Below are 10,758 nucleotides of genomic sequence, written 5' to 3' on the forward strand. Positions count from 1 at the left end.
ATTCACAATTTAATATCATATACACTACACACTCAAATTGTCAGTCGTTCACAGTACATTAACGGTTACTAGAAGAACTGGACTACCACGACCAAAGATGTTACAGAGTGCACAAAATTCTGCCCAGGAGAGCCAAGATCAAGGGGTGAGTGGTTTGCTTTAGCAAACGATTCTACCAAAAACAACATCGGAAGAGAAGTAATTTAAAGTGTTTAAGACATTAAATGCACAACTGACTCCAAACTGCCATTTAGTATGCTTTGTATTATAGGATAGAAAAGCTACCCTCCATCTGTGGAATGTTAAGCTGGCACCCAAGACAATCAAAGCCTCCCATATTCAATATCCCACTATTTTCTGGTTGTACCAAAAAATAAACAACCAGCAAATGATTTCACCTCTTAAAAAAAAGCATTTACACTTAAAAAATGGAATGAGGTGGGATTCCCTCCTTTTAAAAAATGTTTCTAGAGCTACTGAAAAAACCTGCATTTACAAAAGAGTTGATAAAAAATATTCCTCTGGCTTGTACAAGAAGGGAGACAGGGGACCCTGATAGGACCAGGTATGTGATATTAATCAGACTTGGCTTCTTTCTCTCCTGCTTCATCAGAAGCTGGGCTCTCCTCCTTTTGTCTCTCCATTTTCTGCAGGTAAGTCTTCTTTAGTCTCTTGGTGAGCCACTTCAGCCTGTTCTCCCTTTGCTCCCCTTTTTCCTTTTGTTTGCACTTTTTTGTCGGAAGATTTATCCTTTCCTGCCGCCTTTTTTGGCTTCGTTTCCACTTTCGCAGGAGCCGGTGTAGCTGACAACCTCGCCGACCTCCTCTTGGGCTCCTCCTTCGCCGTCCCCTCGGCGCAGCTGACCTTCCTCTTGGGCATCGTGGCGGCGGGGCGGGCGCATGCCCGGTGCCTGGGGGCCGCGGCGCGCTGAGAGCCTTCGCGAAGCTGGGGGGCTTGGCTGCTGCCGCTCCTCCCGCCGCCCCAATACTCTGTTTTCTAATGCCTCAAAATTTTTTGACAGAGTTAACTGGAAGGCTTAGTATTTGTTTGGGATTTTGGTTTTGTTTTGGCTAATTTTGTTTACATTTTTTTAAGCAACAGAATAAAATAGCCGAATTGAAATAATATTCTACTAAATTAATCATTTGTTTGGTTGAACTAATTGACCAATTTTAATCATGACAGTGTTATTAAATACAGTGTAAAGTGCCCTGACTAAAAATTAAACTTGCTCGAAATATGGAAATTCAGAAAATGTAATTATATGCATTGCCTGTATACAGCAAAATTTGCATATCATCAATATACCCTCATCAGACAATAAGGTAATACCATGCGGGCCGTTTAAGTAACCTGACAATACAGTGCGGTTTTGGTTTTTGGGTTTTTTTGCGGTACGCGGGCCTCTCACTGTTGTGGCCTCTCCCGTTGTGGAGCACAGGCTCCGGACGCGCAGGCTCAGCGGCCATGGCTCACGGGCCCAGCCGCTCCGCGGCATGTGGGATCTTCCCGGACCGGGGCACGAACCCGTGTCCCCTGCATCAGCAGGCGGACAACCACTGCGCCACCAGGGACGCCCCTACAGTACGCTTTTAAAAGCTTTGAATACATGGAACTATACAGAATAATATTTATGTTACTAAACAGTGTGTAACGATGCGTGGCTCTTGAGTGCCACATCAATTGTTATTTAGGTTTTTAGCTTGTTCAGACATCTACCATTTCTTACAAGGATCAGGAAAGAAGCCAGACCGAGATCATGTTAGGCTGATGCTTGGCCGGGCAGATCGTCAAGTAGCTTGCGTTGGTTTTCAGAGCCCCCTTCCCTTTGCCTGACCTTCCCTAGGTGTATTCCCCATATGTGCCTCCCTAGTGCCTCCCACCATATAACTTCTCTCACTATCAAAGCAGCCTCCCACCCCTCACCTAAACCTGCTCCAGGAAATGATGGGATAGACTCACTTTCATGTATAAATAGCTGACAAAGCTTCACTTGTTGTCATTCCTGAGTTATATAAACTTTAGGTAAACAACAAATAAGCAAAGAGCATATTTGCAAAGAGCAAATAAGCAAATAAACATACTTAATTCTTAAATTTCAGGGTCCTGGCAAGTGAAAAAAGGATTTTTGCAGGATGTTGTGGGAACAGGGCGGGTGAGGGTTGGGTGTCTTCTCAGCGAAAAGGATAGGGGAAGCTTGGTAATCTCAAATTATTTTCAGAATTGCAGTAAATATTCCTATGTACTTAGGTCAGGTGAAACATTTCCCCATAAAATGTGACTGCTGGTATTTGCTTATATCAAATAGTTGAACAAGAGTCTGACCTACAGCTTGATAACTTAAACCATAATTATTTACAAGCCTCATTTTATCCTGAGTCACACCACCCCCCAAATTACTGTAATCTAGAGAAAAATACTTGGTTGTCCACTGTGCATCGATGTTCATCTGTCATCTTTCACTCTATCCCTGTTGCCTATTTTACCCTGTCAACCCGATGCCTTGGCTCATACACAAAAGAGGAGAATTCCATTTTCTCATCCTAGCATTAAAAGAACGAAAATAGTAACTTTGTCCTAGGCTAAGCAAGGAACAGGTCAAGAGACAAAGGGCCGAAAAATATGTGAGAATTAGGAGAATTGCCAAGAAGGTACTGAAGTCTCCTGATATGATGAGGCTCTTTGCTAAATCCTTCCAATGCTTCATGAACTATATAAAGAGAGAGCAACTTCCAGAGCAGCATTAGCCAAAATTCCAGTTCCTGTCTCTTGTCTCTGGCAATGGACCCAGAAAACAGTAAGATGCATCCACCAGGTTTGACAGCAGCTGTACAGCTAATGAGAGATGTTCACTGTTTAATCATATATGTTCAATTGTGAGCACCAAGGGTCACTGGCATTTTAGGCTGCATTCCTCCCATGTAGTTTCCTCCCTCCCTCCCTTCCTCCTTCCCTCCCTTCCTTCTTTCCTTCTATTTTAAAAATATTTTCTATTTTCTTGTTTTCTATCACTTCAACCCAGTGGCCGTTCAGTGACCCCTACTGTGGTTGTTTTTCCAGGAAAGGCCACATAAACAGGGCAAGAGCTCCCAAGAATTTATGAGGAAAGAGGAGCATTGCCTTGAATGGGTAGGAAGTTTTAAAATAAGCTGTGTCTGGGAGAGTCTAAATAGTCTCCCTAACCCAATGCCACTTCATTTCCATGATGGAGGCTACCACAGGTTGCAGGTTAAGAATTCAGATGAACCACACATGGGCAGACCTCCTGGATAAGGTAAAGAAAGACATCTTTTTTTCTGACAAGCCTCAATAAACCAGAATAAAGTTGTAGGATGTGCTTCACACAGACTAACAGAAACAAACAAAAGCAACGTTTAATAGAAAGCAGCACAGTGCAGCCAGAAAAGCAGTTGCTGCAGAAAAAGGAGGTGGGATTCTAATTGCTAGTGAGCTGTATAGCCTCAGATGTGTTGCTTACTCTGTGGCCCTGTTTTGCCAACTGCAAATCAAGTGAGCTGTGTTCGAGGATCATGGCTTTTTTATTGTTTAAACACTTTATGATACTAAGACTAGAAAAGTTGATTTAAACATCCTATGTGTATTACATTTCTATTGCTGCGTAACAAATTACCACAAATTTAGCAGCTTAACACAACACACATTTAATATCTCATGGTTTCCACGGGTCAGGAGTCAGAGCTCAGCAAGGCTCTACAGGGCTGCAGTCTAGGTATGGACTGGGGCTCAATTCTCATCTAGAAGCTTAGTTCTCATATGGAAGCTCAGCTGGTGATCTGCTTCCAAGCTCATGAGGTTGTTGGCAACATTCAGTTCCTGTGGTTGTAAGACTGAGGGTGCTGACTTCTAGCTGGATGTCAGCTGGAGGCCACTGTCAGTATCTAGAAGCCAGCTACAGTTCTTTGCCAAAGGGCTTTCTCCAGAGGCCCTCTGATAGCATGGCAGCTTGCTTTTTCAAAGCTAGCAAGGGAGAAAGAGAGAGAGCCTACTAGCCAGATGGAGTCTTATATGATGTAATCACAGAAGTAACATCCCATCACCTTTGCCATGTTCTATTGGTTAAAAGTTAGTCACAGGTCCCAGCCACACTCAAAGGGAGGGGATTAAACAAGCACATGAACACCAGAACGCAGTGGTCAGGGGGACCACCTTAAAGTCTGTCAGCCACACTTTTGTATTTTTTCCCCACACTCTGTCCTTCAGCAGATCCTGTCAGTTCAACATTCAAGACATAGTCCAAATGTACCACTTTTCATCGCTTCCATTTCCCACCCAGCCTCCCTAGTCTACGTCATTTTCTGTCATTAACATTACTGCTAAAATCTCTTAAATTGTTTCCCTCTCTCTTGCCCTATTAGCTTAAAACCTTCCAGTGCACTTCCTGTTATATGTGGAATAAAATCCAAATGCCTTACTTGCATGACGTGGCCCCTGACCACTTCTGTGATCTCATCTGCTTCTGTTCTCCACCTTTTCTCACTCCACATCTGCTACCACCAAGCCCATTCCCACCTCAGGACCTTTGCGCATGCTTTCTCCTGACAGAAATGTTCTTCCCTTAGATCTTTACTTGGTGGTTCCTTCTCTTCATCCATTCCTCACTCACATGCCGCTTCCTCACAGACCTCCCTAACCACTCTACGTGAGTTAACCAACCCTTGCCCTATTCCAGGCATTCTCTGTCCTGATACTCTGATTTATTTTCTGCATAGAACTTACTGGTATGTGAAATATGTGTTTTATTGTTCAAAATTTGTGTCCTCCACTTAGGATGTAATGTCCATGAGGACAAGTCACTGTATCTCCAACAGTGCCCAGTATCACAAATATTGAATGAAGAAAACACAGAAAAACCAAACTCAAATTTTTAAAAATAATTGAATAATATTGGTTATCTGGAAATTTACTATATTGTCCTTAATTTTTTCAGTTTGCTATGGACCAATGTCAGGTTTATCAGTAACTGCCACCTATTCCTGCCCAGCTTTTTGAAGACCATTACCTTATTTTATCAACTCCATAGCAATTGTTTCCACGAGGGAGCCCCTGTACTGAGTCTAAATAGCTGGTGAGTGCTTGGGAAATAGCTATCTTGAGTGACAGACTCACAAGCTTTCGATCAAGACGTACAGGAGGCGAGCGCGAGGGGCGGAGCCTGCCGGCGAGAGCGGGGAATGCGCGGTGTGACTGCCCAGGAGAAAGGAAGGCGCTCCAGTTCCGGGTCAGGCCTTTCGCCCTCCTCCCTCGGCCTCCGGCCTCCGGCAGGGCGAGTAGCAGCGGCGCCGGAGCGGCGGCGGCGAATCTGAATGCGGCGGGGGAGACCATGGAGAAATCTCTGCTTGAGATTTCAAGAATTTTGAATACTGGATTAGATATGGAAACTCTGTCTATATGTGTACGGCTCTGTGAACAAGGAATTAACCCAGAAGCTTTATCATCAGTTATTAAGGAACTTCTCAAGGCCGCTGCAGCATTAAAGGCTGCTGAAAATATGACGAGCTGACTTTCTGAAGAAATCCTGATGAAATATATCAAGCTCTGAAGGAGGATTGAAGACTGCATTGTAGTTAAGAATGTACAATGAAATCACTGCATGTAGCAATGTGGAAACATTGTCCTTTTTAAAAGAATGATAAAACCATAGCTTTATAAATCAGTGGAAAGTGGCTTATGGAGAAAACTATCAGTTGTGTTTACACCACATCTTATTTTTAACAGTTCTAATGCTTTGGCACTGCTGTGTTCATATTTATGTGTTCCTTATTTATAGCTCTGATAGCTTTAATTTTCTAAGCAGTCTGTCTATCAGGTGTGCATATCTGCTGTGCCTGGTTGAAGTATAGTGAAACCCATCGGCAGTAATGTAGTTGTGACTTGTTGACATTTCCATTATAAACTTTAATTTTGAGTTGTTTATGCAAAATAACTGGAATGTTGTATTAGGCTGAAAGTTGACAATTTCGGCTACCAGTTGTGGATTTTGACTTAGATTCAGTAGGCATATCAGAATCTTGTTTTTTGTAAGAGCATGCAAAAACATTTGTAAACTGCTCTTTAACAAAGAATATTTAGTTTTTTTAAACATAAAGTTTGACTGGCAGTTAATAGTGTGAAGCAGATCATATTTGTATTGACTGGAAAATGAAACTTAGATTTTAAAAGTAATAACAGTGCTTAGCTTACCATTGTTTATCATTTGAATCATTTAAATTTAGTGAGAATATTAATTGAGAATGTTTTTCTTTCTAATTTTTATACTCTGTAAATCACGGCCTTAAAAATAATAATGCATAATGAAACAATTCCAACATGAAAAGTCTTTTTTACTTTTGTTACATAAAAATAATTTGAGTGCTAACTGAATATACCTTGAGTGGTTATCTAGTAAATCACTAAATAGATGGTGTCACTCAACGAAGAATGTTATTATTTTCTGAAGGAATAAAGATTTCCAGTCATTAAACAAAAACTAAATAATCAAGTGTTCTGTATCAGGAATTCTAAATGTGCCTTTCTAAGATCATTTTTATGTGTCATTATTATTTTTTTTTATTTTTATTTATTTTTTTTTTTTTGGCTGTACGCGGGCCTCTCACTGCTGTGGCCTCTCCCGTTGCGGAGCACAGGCTCCGGACACACAGGCTCCGCGGCCATGGCTCGCGGGCCCAGCCGCTCCGCGGCATGTGGGATCTTCCGGGATAGGGGCACGAACCCGTGTCCCCTGCATCGGCAGGCGGACTCTCAACCACTGCGCCACCAGGGAAGCCCTGTCATTATTTTTACCCTTAAAGTTTTAACTAATCGAAGTGATGGTTCAAAATAAATTTTAGAAAAACTTAGCATGGATTCTGTTCCTATAACAGAATCTCAATGGAATATTTTTCCCAAGACTCATACAAATTTAATCTGATTTTTTAAGACTTTGTTAACTTCCATTTAAATGATAGTATAGGGACTTCCCCGGAAATCCAGTCCAATGTTTAAGACTCCCCCTTCTAATGTAGGGGGTGTGGGTTTGATCCCTGGTCAGGGAACTAAGATCCCATGTGCCATGGGGTGCAGCCAAAAATTTAAAAAAAAAAATGATAGCACAAGCATATACTCTTTGGTAGCATTTTTTGTTCTTCAGACAAACCGAAGTGATTTTAATAAGGCTTAATAATATTTAATGGCAACCTGCTGTTCTATTTTTTAAATCTAGTCTTTTGACTACTTTGACTTTTTAAATACAAGACATCTTTACCAAATGCACTGAAGGTCTATTATAGGGAGAACTGGTTGGGAGACAATAAAAGTTTTGATTGTAAGTCATTCATTTAATTAAAAAACATTGCAAATACTGCATGTTGTTATTTATATAAAATCAGAAAAAGGACATTCTTGTCAAGTTCCAAAATTTGTATATACTTTTAGGTCATAAGAGTTAATAGTTTTATTTATGACTTTGTGGATTATGTCATTTATGTGTGAAACAACGCAGGAAAATATATTGAAAAGGAGTTATGTTTACAGAGGACTTTTTTAATGTGTTACATTTCTTAAATGTAAACATATATTTCTAATGTGTACTTAAGTAATGTTTAAGGAAACCGAAGTAATGCATTGCTGTGCACGTTAGCAGTGTCAAAAATAAAACCATTTTGGTGGTAAAAAAACAAAAAGACATACAGGAGGCAATGACCCAGGCGTTAGGAAGAGACACCTCTTCCTCATTTAGGAGAAACTCCTAAAATCAATCATTTCTATCTTTAGTGAGCAACTGATATGCAAAGGAGGTAGGATGATATGGTGAAAGAACACTGGTCCAGGAGCCAGGAGACCTGAATTCTAGACCTGATTCTGTAGCAACAAAAAGCAATTTAGAATGTCATGTATTTGCCCTGAGCCTCATTTCCCTCATCTATAAAAAGACAGAGTTCAGCTAGATGACTTCCAAGATCCTCTCAAATATTAAAAAGTTTTTTGAAATCTATGCGTTCCACCAATCTATAAGATTCTATAAAAGGGTAGCTGCTGAGTTGAGTTACTGAGCAAAAGTCTGACCAACTAATTACAGCACCTGTAGAAAGGAAGAAAAATGACCAACAATGACAACAGTAACAGCAACAGCAAAGATGGTTCATCCTGTTCCTCAGAAATTAGTCACACTTTCCATTAACAGTCCTGTTATAGTTGCTGACACTTGTCTTTCAGCCTAGTCATATGTTACCATCTCAACTATAAACACCTGAGCCAAAGGACTAGTAGTTGCTTCAGTTATCCATATCATATTCTAAAAGCTCCTTATACTCCAGCCACCCAGTTTGGAATTCTGGCAGCACAGAGGAAAACTTTCTTTTATCTAGTCCACAGAAATAATGTATTAAGACAGAAAACAGATTTACCAATTTGAGGGCCAACAAACTAGTTGGATGACGTAGACATGGCTTTCTAGAAAGCTTTGGGAATCTTAATTTTCTAGTAATGATATGTGGCCTAATACGTAACACTTCAAAGTGATTCCACATGCCACGTCATTTTTGTCTTTCCTTTCATAAAACTGTACTATTTAAGCTCATTTGCAGTCCATACTAACACATTGCATGATACTCTAATTAAAGCAATAGTAAAGGTTAAAGTTACTTAAGAGGAAATTCTTTTTTTTTTTTTTTTGGCTGTGTTGGGTCTTCGTTGCTGAGCGCGGGCTTTCTCTAGTTGCGGTGAGCTGGGGCTACTCTTCGTTGCGGAGCATGGGCTCTAGGTGCGCAGGCTTCAGTAGTTGTGGCTTGTGGGCTCTAGAGCTCAGGCTCAGTAGTTGTGGCACATGCTCTTAGTTGCTCCACGGCATGTGGGATCTTCCTGGGCCAGGGTTCAGAGCCGTGTCCCTTGCATTGGCAGGCGGATTCTTAACCACTGCACCACCAGGGAAGCCCCATTTTTTAGTTTTTATGGGTTGCCTAGTATCCATGTGAATTAAACAAATGCTCTCCTAAAGAAATTAACCTTCAATTTGATTATGCTTAATTTGCTCGAGGTTAGACCAGTTACAAAGACAGCCTAGGGTAGGTTCCTCAAAGATAAAACTATCAAATTTGGCCTTCTACTTTAAGATAGCACTGTGGTTTGACATAAATAATGGACATTAGAAAAACACACAGGAGCGACTGACACAAAAAGACTTACAAAATCTGGCAGACAATGCAAAAATAATGCTTCTTGGAAAAAAAGAATAAACTTGCTTTTTAAAAAGCCCTTGAAAGCAATTCTAAAATCAGAAACAAAAAGGCAAATATTTTATTTCACAATCTTCAAATATTTCATGACTGCGCCATTGGGGTTTCTGATTCATTCCAATGACCATCTTCCTCCGCCTTTGCCCTCATTTTGAAAGGCTTCAAAATATGTACAGACCACCCAGGCAGAGTTGACGATGAAGTTGGGAAGACCACACTTCCCTGCAGGCCGCTTCAGTCTGCCATCCACATGCTAATGAATAACTAAAACAAAGTATATGAGGCCTGAGAGAAAAATGCAAGAAAAGTTACAAATATAACACTTTCCCATGTAATTCAGACAACAGAGAAAGAAAGAGAAGGGGACTGATGTGGCGAGAAGGCATAAATGTGAACTGACCAGGTCAGAAAGACCTGTGTTGGCAGTGAGAAGTGATGTGAAGTGTGTGTGTGCTTTAATCACTACCAGGTGAGCAGATAACAGCCTCCATCTTCTTGTTCATTTTACCTGTGTGTTCACAGATTGGTAACTGAAAGTGCGAGACAGATGTTCTCTTCCAGAGGATCATTTACAAATCACAGCCCGTTCATCACATGGAATGATTCTGAACACCCTAAAAGGTGTTCATCAAATTTAAATGCCTCAGCTCTCTCATAAGGGCATCAAGCACTGTTGCTATGGCAACAATGCTACTGCTGGAGGTGGGGACCCCACTGTGATGATGTGGTTAATTTAAGGCTGTAGGAATTCACTGTGATCATGTGCCCCAAAGTGTCTGGATGTTAAGATTATTTTGAAAGCTCTAGAACGTGCTATTGTAAAACTCTCAATCAATTTCTGCCTTCTAGATTAAAGACCTAGAATTGTTTTTGGCCAAAAAGAACCACTCCCAAGAGTCTTTTACTCACATAGCTGAAGAAATTTCCTTCATCTTTCTCTGGGGCCTGGATTCCAAGGCATGGAGATGCCAAGGGGCAAGGGTGAACAGGCCCCTGCTCTGTGAAGCATATCTGAGATCCAGTCACTTAATCAACTTTGGGCTCACGCTTATACACCAGTGACCTGACAGCTTGACTGTGTTTCTGAGAGAAGAGCTGAGGGAAGGGACAGTAGTGTTCCTTTCCAAGGCCACAGCAATGGTGTGAGCAGTGATTCCAAAGGACACCTGAGGCTGCTGGAGCACTGACCTTCACAAAGGCCACTGGTGGCAAGGCAGCAACAGACTGTGATACCAAAAGGCTGACGTGGGAGAACCTGAGTTCCTGCTCTCAGGCACATTTGATGTGGTGCTTTGAGATTCTCCCAGTGGTATCTGCAGAAAGAAACCAGGTGAAGGTTGGACTTGGGGCAGTCACATAGGCTGGAAGTTTGTGTCATAATAATTTGGATATAAAGGGGGAATTGTGACCTTATTTTAGTCATAGGCTACAGAGACCAGGGACATACACTCCAACATCTATATAAGCTCCTTGAGGGCGGAGGTCTCTGTGGCTTAGTTTATCTATAAATATGGGTAAAAATTGGGTT

At 41.3% G+C, this 10,758-nt stretch overlaps 1 protein-coding gene across 1 annotated transcript; it reads right to left on the bottom strand.

The window, feature by feature from the left end:
* Window positions 1-590: 590 nt before the first annotated feature.
* Window positions 591-944, bottom strand: LOC308621542 (non-histone chromosomal protein HMG-14-like). The gene has a single exon (XM_081242172.1). It carries the CDS (start codon window positions 877-879, stop codon window positions 610-612), a length of 270 nt encoding a protein of 89 aa, XP_081098298.1. The 5' UTR covers window positions 880-944; the 3' UTR covers window positions 591-609.
* Between the last annotated feature and the right edge of the window lie 9,814 nt (window positions 945-10,758).

This window comes from Mesoplodon bidens (assembly GCF_964165515.1).
Source record: "Mesoplodon bidens genome assembly, chromosome: 8".
Classification (NCBI taxonomy): Eukaryota; Metazoa; Chordata; class Mammalia; order Artiodactyla; family Ziphiidae; genus Mesoplodon; species Mesoplodon bidens.

What these genes read in the sequence shown, in the direction of transcription:
- LOC308621542 (XM_081242172.1), bottom strand. Translation starts at nt 879, where the DNA reads ATGCCCAAGAGGAAGGTCAGCTGCGCCGAGGGGACGGCGAAGGAGGAG.